At 38.2% G+C, this 18,825-nt stretch overlaps 1 protein-coding gene across 3 annotated transcripts in view; it reads left to right on the top strand.

Moving 5' to 3' along the window:
* Positions 1-18,603, top strand: part of Atp13a4 (ATPase 13A4) — a 132,312-nt gene extending 113,709 nt beyond the window's left edge. The window contains exons 26-30 of one of the 3 annotated variants that reach the window (XM_047564139.1): positions 4,799-4,970; positions 5,669-5,862; positions 6,910-6,998; positions 10,350-10,459; positions 14,975-18,603. In XM_047564139.1, the coding sequence (XP_047420095.1) occupies positions 4,799-4,970; positions 5,669-5,862; positions 6,910-6,998; positions 10,350-10,459; positions 14,975-15,098 (689 nt within the window). In that variant the 3' untranslated portion in view covers positions 15,099-18,603. Of the gene's footprint in view, positions 1-4,798; positions 4,971-5,668; positions 5,863-6,909; positions 6,999-10,349; positions 10,460-14,974 lie in introns of those variants that run through there. The other 2 variants (XM_047564138.1, XM_047564140.1) reach the window with 2 other exon arrangements.
* The last annotated feature ends 222 nt before the right edge of the window (positions 18,604-18,825 follow it).

Below are 18,825 nucleotides of genomic sequence, written 5' to 3'. Positions count from 1 at the left end.
AATTTTATCATTCTTTATGTCTCAGTAATTTTTTTAATGTTCACAATATAATGGCTATAGGTAAGAGATACTTTTAAGTTTAATCTTTATTATTAACCTCATGACAATAGATAATACTAGTAAAATAATTAGAAAGTTATCAGTTTTGGTGTCATATTTAAGAATCCATTGCCAATTTCAAAATTATGAATGTTTACCCTTAATTTTTCTTCTAAGAATTTTATAATAGCCTTTTTCCTATTTTAATTTCTGTATGTGGTGTGAGGTAAGGGCCCTACTTCATTCTTCTGCATGTTAATCCAATTGTCCCAGCATCATTTGTTGAAGTGATTGTTATTTCCCACCCTTGAATGGTCTGGATACTTTTGTTGAAGATCAATTGGCCATAGATGTTTGAGTTTGTTTCTGGACCTAAATTCCAATATACTGATCCATATATCTTTCCCTCTGCTAGTCTCAGACTATTTTGATTATTATTTTATTGTAAATTTGGAAGTGTGAGTCCTCCAACATTGTTCTTCTTTTTCAAGATTATTCTGACTATTCAGGGCTCCTTACAATTTGGTAAGAATTTGAAGACCAGCTCTTCTACTTCTGAAAAATTTGTTTGCATTTTGATCAGGATTGCATTGAATCTATAGATTGCCTTGGATGGTATTGACATTTTAACAACACGAATTTTTTCAATTCATGAACATGAGATGTCTTTTAGTGTATTTATGTTTTTAAAAATTTCTCTCAGCAAAATATTGTAGTTTCTGTATACAAGAATTTTTTTTCTTTCTTGGTTGAATTTATTCCTAAGTTTCCTGCCTGCTTTTCCTCCTTCCCTCCCTCCTTCCCTGTTTTCTCTCTCTCTCCTTCCCTCCCTCTCTTTCTTTCTCTCTGATATTATTTAAGATGGAATTTTTTTCCTTATTTCCTTTTTACATTTTCCATTGTTGATGTATAGAGACATAATTGTTTTTTATGTGCTGATTTCATACCCTAAAATATTACTAAATTCTTTTAACTCTATGGTTTTCTTGTAGATTTTTTTTGAATTTTCAATATATAGGATTTTTTAAAATTTAATTTTAAAATTTGCTCTAATTAGTTTTATATGACAGTAGAATGCATTAATGTATTTTGGTAAATCATGCCTAAGTGGAGTATAATTTCTCATTTTTCTGATTGTACATATTGTAGGATCACATTGGTCATGCAGTCATATATGTACATGAGATAATAGTGTCTGTTTCACTCTACTATCCTTCCTACCCCCATATAATATATAGGATTGTGTCACTTGCAAATAAGATAATTTTAATTTTTTTCCAGCTTAGATGACTTTCATTTCTTTTTCTTGTCTAATTTCTCTCATTTTTCTGAGTAGAACTTTGAGTACTCTGTTGAATGGCAATGTTGAAAGTGGGCATCTTTGTCTTGTTTGTAATTTTAGGGGAGAAGTCTTCAGTCTATCATCCTTGACTATTATGCTAATTTCTTGATATGCAATCATGGAGACTATATGTAATATCCTAAATTTATGACCATCTAGTTTGAATTAATAGTTTAACATACAAAATCTCTGCTCTTTTCTAGCTCTGCCTTCCTCTTTTATGTTGTTGATATCACTTATTACATCTATATCCATTATATAACTAATAACATAGACATAAATTACTTTTATGCGTGTCTTTTAAATAATGTAGGACTAAAAAGTGGAATACAAGTCAAAATCACAGTAATAATAGTTTTTATATTTGCTGTTATAATTACCTTTGCTGGAGATGGCTATTTTTTCATATGCATTTGAGTTACTGTCTAATGTCCTTTCATTTCAATTTGAGTCCTTTAGCATTTCTTTCTAAGTAAGACTAGTAATAAGAAACCAATTTAGTTTTTGTTTATCATCTGAGAATATGTTAGTTTCTCCTTTTTTTTTTTTTTTTTTTTTGTGGTACTGGGGATTGAACCCAGGACCTTGTACATGTGAGGCATGCACTTTACCAACTGAGCTATATCCCCAGTCCTTCTCCTTCATTTTTGAAAGATAATTTTTCCAGATATAGAATTCTTGGTCAACAGAGATTTTTTTTCCTTTCAACCATTAAATATGACATCCTGTTGACTTCTGGCCTAAATTCTTTCTGATGAGAAATTAGTAATTAATCTCACTAAAGATCATTTATGATTGATGAGAAATTCTTTCCCTATTTTTGACTTTTTGCAATTTAATTTTAATGTTTTGTTGTAACACTCCTTGGGTTTAACCTATTGTAATTCTTTAAGCTTGTGGAATATGCAGATTAATGTCTTTTATCAAATTTTGGAAGTTTTCTATATTATTTTTTCAAATATTCTTTCTACCTCTATTCTCCTTCTGAGACTCCACAGTGCATGTTATGTTAGTCTAGTTGATCATGATCCACATGCTTCTGCATTTTTCTTTCTTTTCTGTCCCTCAAACTGAATTAATTCAACTGTCCTATCTTTAAGTTCACTAATCTTTTCTTCTGCCTGCCCCAATTTGCTCTTGAAACAATTGAATGAATTTTTCAACTCTTGGATTTCTTTTAGCTTTTTTTTTTTTTTTTTTTTTTTTGCTATTTCCTTTTATTTTAAATAAGTTTGTGATCCATACTAATAACCATAATAGAAGTTGGGCCTCAGTAGCCTATATCTCCATGAACAGAGAGGAAATGGTGCTTTGCATAAGCCTTTACTCAAAGAGTACCAAGTTTTATTACCAACACCTAAAGTTTTAAATATAATAATTGCTTAGTTGCTATAATTATCTACCAGAAGGTCTTTTTAAAAATTTTTTTCATGTATGTATATAAGTTTCAATAATTTCTGTGTCTTTCTTTATTAATAGACATTCTCATTTTGTTTACATACTTTTTTCCTTTATTTTTTCTTCATTATTTCCTTTAGTTCTTTGCACATATTTAGGACAGTTGTTTTAATGTCTTTGTCTAAGTTGGCCATGGTGGCACATGCCTGTAATCCCAATTTGGGAGACTGAGGCAAGAGGATGGCAAGTTAGAGGCCAGCCTCTGCAAGGCCCTAAGCAACTTAACAAGACCTGTCTCAAAAAAAAAAAAAAAAAAAAGGTTGGGGATGTAATTTAGTGTTAGAACACCCCTGGGTTTAATCCCCAGTACCTAATAATAATAAAAAAATTTTTGCCCAGTAAGTCTAATGTATGTGTTTCTTCACATACATTGAGGGATGATATCTCTGAATTTATTTTGTTCTTTGAACATTATAATGCAATAACTAGAAATCAGATTTCCCTCTCTCCCCAGGGTTTGATATTTTTTGTTTTGTTATATGTTGAAAGTAGTAATAGTCCATTTATTAGTGACTTTCCTAAACTATTTTTGTGAAGACTATATGAGGTATCAAGTATAGCCACTGAAATCTCTGTTCCTTTAGCTTTTGTGTAGCTAGTATTTTGATAGATATTTCTTTGAATTCTAGGAGTTAAAAAACAAATGAACAAAAACATTTTTCAGTTTTTGCAGATTGGTTCTGTACTGGGGTACTTATTCAACACATAGCCAGGTTTGCACTGAGTCTAAAGATCATTGACAGCTGAAGGCCTAGGGTCTTCTCTGAGCATCCACATAAAGTCATGTACACAGCTTTCTGTATTTTGTGATATATTCAAATATATTTGGCGGGCATATTTAAATGCCCTAGTTTCTCAAAGAAAGTTTCCTTAGCTCTTTTTCCCTGCTTTAGGTGGGCATTTTATATTTCAACTATAATCTTTTGCTCCAGGCAACTCTGGATTGTTAGTTGATAGTGTTTCCAAGCAATGTATGATTCTTTTCTGCCTGAGTGAGTTTCTCACTAGATGAAATCGAGGTGAGTGTCTTGCATCAATCAATTCCTCAGGATAGCTCCCAGATAGGTTAGAACAGACATATACAAGAACTTGGGAAGAAGTCTGCTGTCCCCCTCTATAACTAGGGACCAGAGAACCTCACTGGGGACCCAGGGTTACTATCTTCATATGGCCACTGAACTGATGAGAGGATGAGGCAAATGCAAAAAAAAAGTCCACAAAATTTTCTATTTTAAAGTTGCTTTTTTCTTTATTTGGTGTTTGCTTTATTGCAAATAAATTTCTGTCTGCTTTTCAGAGTTCTGGCGAAGTTGGTTCTGACAGTTTTTTGAGTTGTTTTTTTTTTTTTTTTTTTTTTCTGGAAAGATGGGCGCTTGGAGCTGCCTACTCCACTATTTTGCTGATGTCATTTCTTATGTGTCATTAAATATTTTAAAAAACATTACTTATAGTCACTGTGTATTGCTCCATTGTATAGATGTACCATAATTTATTGTAGATGATACTGTAATAAACCTCTTTCCACATTTCTTATTATTTTCTTTTAACTTAGGATGACTTTCCAGAAGTGGAATAACTATGTCACAAGTTATGAACATTTTCCTATCTTTTCTTATTTATTGTCAAATTGCTCTGTAGAACTTTGCCACCAATTTGCATTCCAAAAAGCAATGTCTGAGAAGGTGTACTTCATCACTCCCTTACCTATAATTTAATAGTCTTTGCCTACTTAATAGGCAAAAAAATGTCATCTTGCAATTGTTCTATATCTGTTCTTTTAAGAGTTTCTCAAATGACTTCAATTTGAATCTATTCATTGCTTTTTGAGGGAACATGAACTTGTACTTTAATTTGTCCACTTCCTCATATGTGTGGGCCAGAGAAGTCACACCATTCTTCTCATCAAGAACACAACATTTTCCTGTGCTCATGAGTATAAAACTTGAATTTATTTCGTAGTGAATCTGAATGGTGCCCACCCCAAGCTGGTGCCCTTCAGACCTGCGGGACGGCTGATCTCCCCACCTCTGCTGCTCTCGGTCATCCTCAACATTCTTCTCAGCCTGGCCATGCATATCGTTGGCTTCGTCCTGGTTCAGAAGCAGCCTTGGTATTCTACGGAGTTGTACAGGTATGATCACAGCCTCCATTCCAGCTTCTCACATTCTAAATCCATCAAACATAATCTGACCGACATGAAAAGAGGCAAATGAGTCTTCCACCTGCCAATGATACTGGCTTCCTTAAATCCTTTGGGCAAATTTCCAGCAATTGTTTCTTCTCTGTGGCATGGTTGGATGGTATCATTCATTGGCACTTCTTTGTATTGTGTGATAATACAATATCTCGGATGGCCATGGATCATAGTTTGCTTGGTCTACCTCAGTTTAAACAGCCCACTTACTTGATGTCCCAGTGAAATTATTAAAGTTTTTACTTACAAAACTTTCCCTGTCCAATGATAAATTATATGGTCAACATACTTATAAATTATCAGAGATCTTAAGTTACTCAAGGGAAGAATCATCATGACTTGCTCATCTCTTTCCTGTATAATCTACATAATGGGTGCTCAATTTGATGAATAAATAGCCAGTTGAATCAAAATCTCTCTCTCTCTGTCCATCTATCCATCAATCTATCCTTCCAACATGTACACCTATCATTGTGTTTTTTTTCTTCTTACTTTTCAGTGTAGTCTTTACCAAAGCATAGGCAATTATAGTTGAGTGCCTGTTCTGGAAATTGTCTGGCATGGAGTCTCATGGGTTACAAGTGTTCTATAGGGCTTGTTACCTTACTTCATTAGCTGTCTTTGTTTCCTTTCAGTGCCTGTACAGTGCAAAATCAAAGTATCTCAAAGTTAAACGTTTCTCCAACTGCTCCTGAAAAAGTTGGAAGTAATGGTGCCTTTACAAGTTTTGAGAACACTACTATATGGTTCTTGGGAACAATCAACTGTATCATTGTGGCTCTTATATTCTCTAAAGGAAAACCATTCAGGCAGCCCACCTACACAAACCGTGAGTAAAGTAGTATGACATCAGAGGTGAGGGGTCATAAGAGAGAGCAGACATGCTCAGGCGACACAGGAAAAAGCTGCAGAGTTGACTCTTACCACTCCAGAGCTCTGTGAAACACAGTGCAGCCTCATCCCTGTGGTTCTTTGTTCTTTACTTCAAAGCTGCCTCAAATACTGGGGCTTCCCTCTTCATCTTTTTCTTTTACCTCATGTTTGTCTTTAGGTGTCTTTTCTTGGGATCACTCCAAATTGGAAAGATCAATTTATTTCCTTACTTGTCAGAATTCATTCTGGAAGATGGGGAGAAGGGTCACAGTTCTCAGTTGGAACCTGTCTTCTGCCATTTTGTGTTGGTGGGTTGGGAATGGGTCCAGGCTGGAGAAACCTGTATAGAGGACTGTGGAGGCTCTTGGCTAAAGTACCTCTTGTCTTCTTACATTTGAATGAAGGAGGTATGTCAGGAGGAGATGTGAGTGACCTGTTTAGTCTCTGGATCTTTAATTTGAATATAACCCCTATCTCTCTAACTGGGGAGATTGAGAAGCACAAGCTGAATCAATATCCTTATAAAAATGTATTTGTTCAGGGAAAATTATTTTGTGTTTCTCTTTCTTAGATTGAAGAATCAGTGAATGCAGACCTCTATATAATTACAATTTAAAAATATGTCTATTTATAGCCTTCCTTTCTTTTCCAGAAAACAATTTGAGACAGATGAGTTGTATTATAGAGAACCAGTTACTTGAACGTCTTCACAGCATTTATTGAAAAATGTATTCTGTCAATGTTCCATCTCTCTTTATATTTACCATTTTTATTAATTGAAACTTATGATATGCATGTGAAAATTACCACTTGCCTCGAGGACATACTTGGAAATTACAGATGTGAGGCACATTGCATAGAAATGAGTGCTTGCCATCTATTATGCTGTGTTTGATGTAGAAATCAAGTAAATTTAATGCTAATCTAGAATATGTCTGTCAATAGATGTGACACTTCATACTCTGATTTCTCAAAATGATAGCTTGTGTTCTTATTTTCTCAGATATATTTGTCCTTGTGCTGATTATACAGCTGTGCGTGTGTATATTCATTCTATTTGCTGATATTCCAGAATTGTATAAAAGTTTGGATGTAAGTCTCATCTCGGGGGATATGATGATGTTTTACAGTTTTGTTACACTCTGACCTTAAAAAGCAGGTCATAATTGCAATTGACATGGGTTCTTTTTTTATGTGTTCTTTTTTAGATATACATGACAGTAGAGTGTATTTTGACATACTATACACACATGGAGTGTATTCTAATTCAGGATCCCATTCCTGTGGTTGTACATGATTGACATGGATTCTTAATACCAATTATGTAATTTTGGATTGGCAGAGTTTTAAAATGTTGAATTTAAACCTATTTTTTATTTAAGCTGATCAGGAAAAGTAATTCTATCTACTCTGAATTTCTGAGAATAAAGACAGCCTTTGAAAAGTATTAGGACTTTTTCTTTTAAAAGATCCCCTGTAAGAGGGAAAGAAATCCATTTATACATTTTCTCTCAAATATGAGAGAATTTTGAAGTTGTTTAAAACAGTTTTGCCTGTAACACTTTTTTAGTTGATTTTCAAATTCGTATTTACATTTTCTCCTCTTTAAAAACATGTGTTTCTGCATGTTCACACTTACTGTCTGAAAACCTACTCAAAGAGCCCTACTCTATCTCATGCACTCTCTTACATTTTACAATATTGGGACAACTTTGAAACCTTATGAGGTACTAGGCTTTTATCTACTTAAACAAGGGAAAAGCAGATATTTTGATTCCTCCAGCCTATTCCATTTTTGAATTCAGATGTAATCATTGTTAAATGTTCTTTCCATCAGTAAATACAATACAGAAGTGCTGGCTAAAGAAATTGAGCTTTTTAAACCTAGTGTGGTGTATATTTTAACCTAAAGGTTTGCTTGCCTCTCTGTGTTGAAGATTAGTTTTAAGAGGGCCAAGATCATATCTTATCCGCTATTGTATTACCAGTGCCCTGCACAGTGAATAGCACAAAATGATCAAGGAATGACTAACTGATCAGCAGAAGTTAGGTTGCTAAATTCAGACAGGCACCTTGAACACACAGTGCATGCAGAACCAGAACACCTTCATGAACCCACAGTGACTTTGACATACTAACAAATACCTACCTTAGTTTCTTCATTTTTATGATTGTATTATTTTGGTTTGCAGTGTATTTACCATGTTCGTTAATTAGAGTAACTACTTGTAGATGTAAACAGACTTTATCCACAAGTTAAACTTCCTAATCCTGCAGAAGTTAAGGCTCAGCCATGATGGTTTAAGCACACTCTTTAGTATATAAGGCTGGACATCTGCTGTAACAAAGCAAGGAACCTATTTGGTTGGAGGGAACCTGTGTGGCTTTATCACCAGCCTGACCACAAAGGATCCCTCCAAAAATTATTGTGCACTCTGAAAATAATAATGTTTCTTGTTATTACATAAAAATATGGGTTCATTAAGAAAGACTTAGAATGTACAGGCAAGGAGAATTATAATATTATTCACTATATCCTTCTTGCCTTCAAAATAATTCATGTATTATAAATGTGCATTGACTAATTTATGAAATTTATTTTATTTTAAATGAAATCATGCTGTTTTGCAACCTAGATACTGCTCTGTTTTTTAAAAAATGTATTATTGTTTTTAATAGGGAATACATCCACATGGTTCAAAATTCAAAAGTTAAAATAGAGTGAAATCTCCCTCTCATCCTACCTCTCTTCTGGTGGCTCCCCATGACCAGTTTATTTTATATACCTTCACACTTATTTTATACATATGTAAAGAAATATATGTATATATTTCTTATGTGTATATCATCTACATTTTTACATAAAGAGAAGTAAACTATTATATTTATTCATTATTCTGGGATATAGATATCAAGGGGGGGTGATTTGTATAAGAGATTTATTGGAGGAGATGCCTGTAGGGGAAATAGCAGAAAGCCAGGGGAGGTGGGGAGAGGCATCACCCTGCTCTGTGGGTCTGACCCTGTGAAGGAGAGATGAAAGGAAGGAGGCTGCCTGAGCAGACTGAGCCTACAGTGCAGTCCTAAGGGGTCAAGCCAAAGCAGCCTGTCAGGAGTGTCTGCAATCTTACAGGATCAAGTCTCATGAGGATCTGTGTCATCCACATTTATGGGCCATGAGCAGCCCATGGGAAACATGGCTTTCAGTTGGATGTAGTGTTGCATTCTGAGCATACTAGTTGGGGCATCTATTATTCATTTTTCTAGCTGCAGGAGATCTGAATGGAACATCTTCCTGGATGCTATGACTTACACCTTGCTTCTTTCATGCCACTGTGTATTTTGGTAATTGTTTCATACCAGTACATAAATCCTCATTACATTTACTGACAGCATAGTGGTTTTTAATAGACACACACACACACATGTATTGTATTGTTTGGAATGTGTTAGACATATACCTTAATTTACATGTAGTCCCCTATTAATCGACATTTAGATGATTTTCAATTTTTCACTATTACAAACAAAGGTGCAATAAAATAACATTGAATTTCAGTCATAGACAAGTTTACCTCTGGGAAAAATTCCTAGAAATGGATTTGAATTTTTAATTCTGAGAGTATTCTTCTCCATAGAACTGCAAAAACTTTTACCCCCATCAGTGTCTAAGGCAGGGTACAAGACTGCTGGGTAGACCAGAGAGTATTTGACTTTTTCTCATTCATTCATTCATTCATTCATTCTTCATTCTTTCACACACTCATCCATCCATTTATCCATTAATTCATTCATTTACCATACATCCATACATACCAGACACTGTGTGGGAAGGGTTTAGGGAAGACTCTAAAAACGTGGGAAGAGAGACAGCAAGTGATAATCTTGACTTCAGTGCCATTTGCTCCTTTGACAAGTACCCTTAAAGGACACAACCCATGCAGCTGCAGGCACAGGTCCTGAAGCGGAAGCCCTGTGCTTAAAAGCAGGACTTGGCTAAGGAGAGAGATGGCACCAGAGGGAAGAGGATAATGCTCTCTAAGGTGGAGGTGTGACACAGTACCCCCTGCTTGGGACTATAGCCTCATTCCCGTATTCCCTCTTGAAACCAAAACAAAACAGGCAGAAAAAAAAAAGTTTTGATTATTATTTATTTTTATCACAAAGTGGGCAAAGTTATTTTAGGAAATTTATCTATTACAGAGAAAAAAAGAATAAAACAATAATTATAATCACTAAATCATTAGAATTGTTGAATACAAACCTTCCATACTTTTTCTATGCATGTATGCATAGAAATTCTTTGTATGTGTGTATGTAATACTCATTCATACATATATACAAATATACAGATATATACATATTATATATGTGATTCATAACCTGGGAAAATACACCTGGTGAATGTGAACACTTTTCATGTGAACATGTATTTTTTCTCAGACTAACTGTGCTTCATCACCCCCTGCCAGCTGCTCTGCACACCGGTCTTGTGGAGGGTCTACATCCTCATCATGCTCAGCTCCAATTTTTTGGTGTCCCTTGTTGTGGAGGTAAGTGACCTCAGGGCCTGATAATCACTGTGTGTGTGTGTGTGTGTGTGTGTGTGTGTGTGTGTGCTGACACATCCGTGCTTGCCATTCCCCCACCCACCTCCTTTGGCCCCCTAGCAACCACTAATCTACTTTTTGTCTCTATGGGTTTGTCTGTTTTAGACATTTCACATAAATGAAATCTTCCAGTATGGTGCTTTTGTATCTGGCTTCTTTTGCTTACCGGCTTGTATCATTTTTACTTTATGGATAGGAAATGAGATTCATAGGAGCTTTCCCAGCTTTTATTCTGCAGCTTCCTTTTGCTCCTTGCCCTCAGTGAAATGAACTGAGGATCCCTTTTTTATCTCTGCAAAGTTCAGCATCTCTTCCCTCAGGGCTGTTAGATACAATCTCCCTTCTTTAAAGCTTGCTGTTGGACAGGGGATGACTCCTAAAAGGTCTCCATGAAGGATAAGTGAGATGAAGGATTCCATCTGTCTCCATTCATGCTCCAAATTATAAAACTAGATTGTTCCAACAAGTCAGGTATTCATCACTATGAACACCTCACTGCCTGACTTCCCTGCAGTTTTTTATAGGCAGGAGCTCAATAAACCTTCCTTACCATGCAAAGTCTGCACAGTGGCTGTTGGCAGAATAGGGCATTGAATCAGGGAACCAGAGCTTCTCTCTATAGGATAAGATAGAGTTTCTCAAACTTGAGTGTGCATCAGTATCACCTGGAAGGCTTGGCAAAACCCCCAGTGTGTCTGATTCAGTAGGTCTAAAGTTGGTGTAAGCGTTTGCATTTTTAATAGGCTGCCAGGTGCTTCTGATGTAACTGGACCATGCTTTAAGAAACATTATGCTAAACCCTGTGGTCTCCAAAGCAACCAAATTAAGACAAGAGAGCAAATCCCATGGGTCTCCTCAGACTGAGTTACAGAAGGATGGTCCTTGTTGTTTAAAGGATAATCTTTGTGTACATCTTGTCCTTGTCCATAATCACAGTGTTTCCTCCATCGGGTACATGTTTCCCCAAGTTTGCATACTAAAGTCTATTCCATCCTCTGTGACACAGCTGCAGTATTATCTCTTCATGAATCTTTTCTGATCTCTGAATCTGTTAGAAAAAGTAAAACCCAAATAATGGTAGCTTGAATAGTAAAGATATTTATTGACTCAAGAAGAGTGGAGGTAGGTGACTTCAGGACTCGATGGTGTGGTTAGGGATCTACATTCTTTGATCTTTCTCTCCTACAACCTTAGATGTCGCTGCCCATAGAGCTCCCACAGAACTGTATGATGAATCTGTTTTCATGCAGAAAAACAATGGAAGGAGAGGCACCAGCAAGTTTTTAATCACTCAAATCTGAACTTTTTAATGAGCCAACAAAAACTTTCTGCAGCCCATCAGCAGACTTCCTTGTGGGCCTCATTGGTTAGAATTGCATCATTGTCCTGACTAGAAAAGGCTTCTGGGAAAAGGGCTCTATGCCAAATGTTAGATTGGCTCAGACGGTTTTCTACACGGTTTTTGTTTGTTTGTTTGTTTGTTCTCCCAGGTGAGCAGGAAGAGCTGGGAGGGAGTGGGCTATAAGGTGGTCAAGTTTCAGTGTCTCCCCTAATCTGGCAGGAAACCCTTCTCCAGTCAGCATGCCTGTGGGGAACAGCTAGCTGCTTAGGGTACTCTACCTGGGTATGATTTCTGGCTCCCATACTTTCTTGCCATCTGACTTTGGGCAAGATACTCCACTTCTTTACATCTGTTTGAATCTCTATTTAATGGTGCCAATAATAACACCTTACCTCATAGGATACTGAAGCCTGAAATGTGAATGGTGAAGAGCACATAGCAGGGGCTTGAAAATATAAGCCATCATTATTACAGTATCTCTTATGCACTTACCATTTCTTACTTATCTACCAATCCTTCAGTCATTCCTTTCATCTTTCAGTTCTTCCCACAAGAATTTGCTGACTGTGTGCCATGTCCTATGGCACTATGCCACACCATCTGCAGGGAGAAAGAGGACTAGTGCTATAATTATCTGCATGTTCATTTCTTCTCTCACCTGCCCTGAGACTGTGCTGGCAAGGACTCATGTTAGTACTACTGCACCCAAAACCCTGCTTTATTCCAGTAGAGACTAAATTAAAGTTTATTAATATAAAAATGCATAAAAAATATAAGAGCTTCCCTGCACATCCCTAGAAAAAAGAAAGGGTAATTTGATGCTCATGGAAGATAAAGTTTCTTCTTTGTTTCTCACGTTGAGTGAGAAATAGAGATGTGTACATGAATGTCTAGTTTAGTTCCTGGTAGCTGCTAAATTTAAAAGCAATATTGAAGGGTAGTAGATCCCAATCTAGGTCCCTCCCCTTACTCTCCAGATGCTCAGAGTTGTCCCCTTTCCCTGAGATCAGCAGGTGCTCTGGGATAACCAAAGCCATTTGAGATTTTGGTGAAGGCAGTTACAACTGAGAATTATGGACACTAAATTTTCTTGCCTTGTGTATTGAGCCTAGCAGAGTAGGTAAAGTCTGTTACGGACACAGCAATATGTTGTTCCTCAGGTGGCGCGGGGTATGTGTGTCAGAGATGCTAAGGATTCCTGGAAGGGGCTGTACCAACCACATACTGCCTGGCCATCCTGTAGCACTGACAATCCAGAGAGTTTTTTTAAGGGGCAGGCATGAAGGATGGCTGGCCTCCTTTTACACAGTCTCAATATTGCTTGGTTTGCTGAGGTCTACCTCTGACCTCCCCCAACCCTAGTTCTAACCCTAATCTTAGAGCATTCCAGAAAACAAACAGGCTTCAATAGGGCCTTACTATCTCCCTGTCCTCCTGCTGAGAGGTGCAGGAGCTAATATGGACAGCTTTAGTCACCCCTCCTCTTTAAATTAAATGTGTGTGTGTTTGTGTATGTAAATATATAGCACATGGATTACATTGGAGTCAGTCATAAAAGCTCATGTGGTGAAGTTTATTTTGTTTTTTTTTTTAATTAATTTATTTATTTTTAAGAAACAGTGTCTTATTCAGGCTTTCTTTTTGTTTCTAGCTGTGCGTTTAATTTATAATGTAGAGTGACAGGACAGATAACCTCTCGGTGCTTCAGTGTCCCCTTCCAGAGCAGCAAGGTGATAGAGGTCATCACACTTTTAGAAATGAGTGAGATGGAGAGATCCGGGTGAGATGGAGAGCACTAAAGTGTCTCCATCTCTCTCTCTTTCTCATGTGCATGTGTTTGTGTGTGTGTGTGTGTGTGTGTGTGTGTGTGTGTGTGTGTGTGCTTGGTTTCATTTGAAGGCCTGCTAAGTTTTCTTGGAGTTACATTAGACTTAAAAGCTGCGAATTGTTGATGCTACTGCCTTATCCCAACTCTAAGGAAAACTCGTTTTATTGTTAAATGAGGACAAAACCCTTGCTGTGGAAAGTAGAAAAACAGGTCTGGCTGGCTGAGCCCTGAGGTTTGCAAGAAGCAGATGAAGACGAGCTCCTTTCTATTCTTTTCACTTAAAAAGCAAAGATGAGTGGATTTTAGGAAAATCAGTGTCTTTGGCAAAGTTCCTTGTCTAGTCCCATACAATTAACTCTTTCAACTTAGCAAAGATATGTGGTAACATAAAAATCAGCTTTAATTTTATGGAACAACTTAGGTCCTCATATTTTCTCCTTGTTTCTTTCATGATAACATCGAAGATGCTCTTCTTTTGTGACCAAATATGATAAAAATGGAAAATTAATACACTAACCTGTCATGCACTCAACATCATAAGTTATACTGTGGTCTCTGTTCAAGGTTCCATCTCTCATGAAAGGAGATATCAGTCCAAAAGCTTCCAGAGACAAACTTATCATTCTCAAAATGTATTTCAGTGAAGGTAAATGTAGGGGGCATGTGTGGACAGGGCCACCGTGCACAACCATTTGTTAAAGGAGTAGTTAAGAAGGGTGGGGACAGGGCGGGAGCTATGCCCTGCCCAGCCCTGCAGTGGAAGGGGAATTACTTGTCCTAAAACAAACATAAGGAGGGGATTATACTTCTAACCACTGAAATTGGATAGGGTAATTAGTTTGCCCACAGAAATTGTCAGAGCTAGACCTGAATCCAGATCTGTCCATCTCTAAGACAGGCTTATATTCCAATTTCATCCATCTCTGTTCATGGCAGTGATGTGCCAGGGTGCATCAGAGAAATACCTTATATACAGCACTTTTAATGATTTGAAATTTAATTTAGATGTGAGATTCAAAAGAAATTTTATCTTTGAGGCAGGCCACTCTGGGTTTGGTTCCCAGGTCCTAGAAACTATGTCCTTTCTTGCCAGAAAAACTACTTTAGTAGAAAAGTTTGAGAAACCAAGACCTATCTCATGAAACCACCTTACATTTGTGGAGGGCTCAAGTCCTTTATCAAGCTGAATCTAAGTAGCCATAGCAACAGTGCCTTATTATGGTCTGTGGAGTGCTTTAGCCTCAGAGCCCCTGACCTCTGATTGTAAACAGAAATTTTTATTTTGCAGGAGGCCATTATTGAAAACCGAGCTCTGTGGCTGGCAATCAAAAGATGTTTTGGCTATCAATCAAAAAGCCAGTATCGAATATGGCAGAGGAACTTGGCAAATGATTCCAGCTGGCCCCCACTAAACCAAATCTCCTACTCCGATATGCCTGGGTGTGGCAGGGGGGTGTCCTACAGCAATCCCGTGTTTGAGAGCAATGAGGAACAGCTGTGAAGGAAATGCAATATCCAAGATGATATCACAGAGAAACGATGACAAAATTGACCTGCTTCAGTGATGTTAAAGCCACAGGACTCTTACAATATCAACTGGAGATTTGGAGATACCAAAATCAATATCAAGTCATGGTGACAAATTAAAGTCTGTTTGATGAAATCCTTTCTACAAAGAAAGTACTTCCTCTTGGCTTTTGAAAGTATCAGAGGCATCCCTTGGACCACGAATGGGCCAAGGATCGAAGTGGGCCAAGAGATTGGCAGGTGGAAGGAGGAAAATATGGAATCTTTTTCTTCTTAGGATGAATCTTCCTTTTTCTTTTTAAAAAGTGAATTGAAGCGAAGTCATACTATGTGTATTCATAGAGTTGTAACAAGCTGAAGAGCAGTTTTGAATTTTTACTTCATCAATGGAAAACTAATGCTTGGGAATCATCATGGCAATCTTGACTATTTGATTTCCTTTCCTGCTTAGTAATTTTCAGGTTTGAAGCTTCTTTCTCTGCTTCTGGGCTTCCCCAACATATTGTTAAGGATAAGTTCAACCTATGCTCCAATAACAAACAACCTCACACCTCAGTGCCTTCACACACTGGAACTTCTTTCTTACTCCAGGCAACTCTAGAACAGCTGTACTCACAGTGCTGACTGATCAACTGATGGCTCCTCCTGGATTTCATGCTTCTGGTGGCAAGGGAAGACTGATTCTGGAGACCACATGGGGTGCTTCACTGTCTCATCTCAAAAGTCTACTCTGCTCTCATTTCATTAGCCAGGAATTTGGCCACAGAACTGGAAAGTGCAGTCTCTTGTTTCTGGGGGTACTTCATGTTTCTACGTGTGTGTGTGTGTGTGTGTGTGTGTGTGTGTGTGTGTGTGTTACTGGGGATTGAACCCACGGCATCACGCATTCAAAATAAGCACTCTACCACTGAGTTAGATCTCCAGTCCCTAGGGGGACTTCATGGGAGTGTGACCTGTGACCACACAGGACTCCCTGCTTCCAAGGGCCTCATGCTTGGCTTAATACTGTGCTGCTTCTGTCTTATAATTTCTGAACAAGGTTGCCTCATTTTCATTTTGCACTGGGCCACACACATGATGCAGCTCTCTGACTGGCATTCTAGGGGAAGCAAGGAAAGTAGCATCTCAAAGAGCATGAATATTGTCCGCTGAACTCTTCTTCTCGCCCTGTGAACTTCTCTGTTTTACTAACTCCTCCTCTTACCTGCTCAACTCTAGGAGTTTCCACTTCTCTGCTTCCTATTTTTGAGAATTTTTAGTCTTGTGCATTCTGCCCTATATATATCATCATTGATGAAAATCACCTCATAACCTTTGCATTTTGTAAGTTTAATCCTCCAGTTTCTGGAAAACAAGATTTCCCCTTATTTTATCCCTATTACAACTTGTTCATATTGGATTCCTTCAGCATAAAAAACACCCAGGTTTCTGTTAGGTCCCTAGACAACACTGAAGTCTAGGAGAACATTCACATGTAGTATTTCAAAGCAAAAGTAAAATTTCATTATGAACATGAAATCCTAAACGAATGCTTTAAGCAGGGAATGAATGTTCTGGTCCTGTAGGCTTGGCTATCTATGAACAGCTCCTGCAAGCGTCCCTTTCCCCAACTGAGCTCTTGAGGCTAGTTGATAGCTCTAGGATTGTGACTATAGTTGCTTCTGGGAACATAGTGTCTCACAGCCATGAGGGTACCTTGTTGCTTCTGCTAATGATTTTAAAGTAGGGTATGAGGATGTTTCCATGTCCCAAGGCTACAGAATCATTGTCTCCTTTGGTACAGAAGGAAATGTTTCCACCTGCAAAGACAGCCTCACCGCTAATAGGGCAGCTCGAAAACTCTTTTTCTAAAACTGATAGGTTTTTTCATTTTCTAAAAGTGGAGAGATATGGTAGGGATAGTCGTCACCAAGTGCTTTCCTTCCACTAATTCATTGGAATTGCACAATTCCCCAGTGACTCCACAAGGAAGGGCTTATCTTCCCATCACACAGATGAGAAAACAGAGATTCAGGGTGACAAAAGCAGATCTAGACCTCAAACACAGATCTTCTGAGCAGACTTTATATTGCTTCCTAATAGTTCCTCATTAGAAAGTTGCAGGATGGCAGGGGGTTCAGAGTGATCTCACAGTCAAGCAAAGAATGGATTTCTTATTTGCCAGGTGGAAGGAGGTAACGCTTTGCTAATAACAGGGCCTCTGTTCAAATGAATGAAGGCATCCCACCAGGTTTGGGCCAGAGGCGTGCTAAAAACAAAACCTACCCAAAATAAGAGTGTCTCTTTGTCTTTCTGAGACTGAGTTGCTCTAGCCTTGGTCCCCAAGGATTCCATCCTCAGCAACTTGTCTATGGCTGGCAAGGAACAGGGGTAGAGGACTCTGGTCCTCCACTAGCCACCAATCCTAAAATCTTTGCCAAAGGGATTCTTCCTAAAGACTGTGTTTTGGGGACTAACCGCATCTTAGAAGCAGTAAGTGAAACGGAGAGCCAGGGAACTGAGAGAGCTGCACTCAGATACTTGATGGGTTGTCTCAGGAAAGAAGGCCACTTGGGCAGGAAGAATGGGGACAAGAGGCAAAGAGCAGGTGGAAAGGACCACAGCTAACATGAAGACCACGACCTTAGCAGCCAGCTCTGAGGGAAGTGGAAACGGGAGCGCAGGGTGTGTGCTCCGTGACATCACAGGTGTTAGTGGCTAGTCCAAGACCAATTAGAGAAGGGAGTCAAGTATTAGATGGAACTTATTTATCTGCAAAACTCATTCCAGGCTTGGTACACTCACTGTCTGAAGTCTTACACCATGATGTGAACCGTCTGTGACAGCTGTCCACACAGAATATCACACAGATACACGTGGCAGAGAGGCTGATGTGGACACACAGATTTGACAGTGCCTTGGAAGGGGGCTCCTGATGGGGATAAGAGCTAAAAAAGAGGCAGAGTGAGGGCTCCTGACAGACAAATCAACAGCTCCAGGAATATTTCTGATGTGTGTAGTTTCCTGAAAAGAGATATTGGAAAACCTTGAGTAAAAGGACCTGGTAGAGGACCCCAAATGTGAGTATAGAGCTACCTGCCCCAGTACATTTTCCTGAGCAGGAATTGGAAAAGAAAAGGACATGATCAGTGATTCAAATAATTTTAGGCACCCCCACAATGTGTTCAGTCCAAGGTCTCCACTCTTGTCTGAAGATAAGCACCCTGACTTGTGCCCTCCTTGCTCCACATGTGAGGGTCCCAGAGTGGAAATATGTCTTGTCCTAAGTGTTCTCATGTGCTCACAGAAGTGTATATGTACAGTAGCCAATGTGGTGATGGGAAAGTGATTATTTATTCAGAACCTTGTATTTAGTTTATGCTATAATAAATTATTCTGTACAAGAGACAAGTAAAATCTACAGTCCTATTGTTCTAAAACTTTCTCTCTCTCTCTCTCTCTCTCTCTCTCTCTCTCCCTCTCCCTCTTTCTGTCCCTCCCTCCAGCAGGGTCTTTCATTCTGGCTAACAAAATGGAATGTTCTACTCCAACAGTGTAAATCAAAATCACATCTTCACAAAGTTGCATGCACTTTCTAACTCTATGCATGCTGTTGTTCCGGCATTACTCACA

This window comes from Sciurus carolinensis, chromosome 9 (genome assembly GCF_902686445.1).
Source record: "Sciurus carolinensis chromosome 9, mSciCar1.2, whole genome shotgun sequence".
NCBI classification, from domain to species: domain Eukaryota; kingdom Metazoa; phylum Chordata; class Mammalia; order Rodentia; family Sciuridae; genus Sciurus; species Sciurus carolinensis.
The sequence above is the reverse complement of the archived record's forward strand: the minus strand, read 5'-3'. Positions and strand labels throughout refer to the sequence as shown.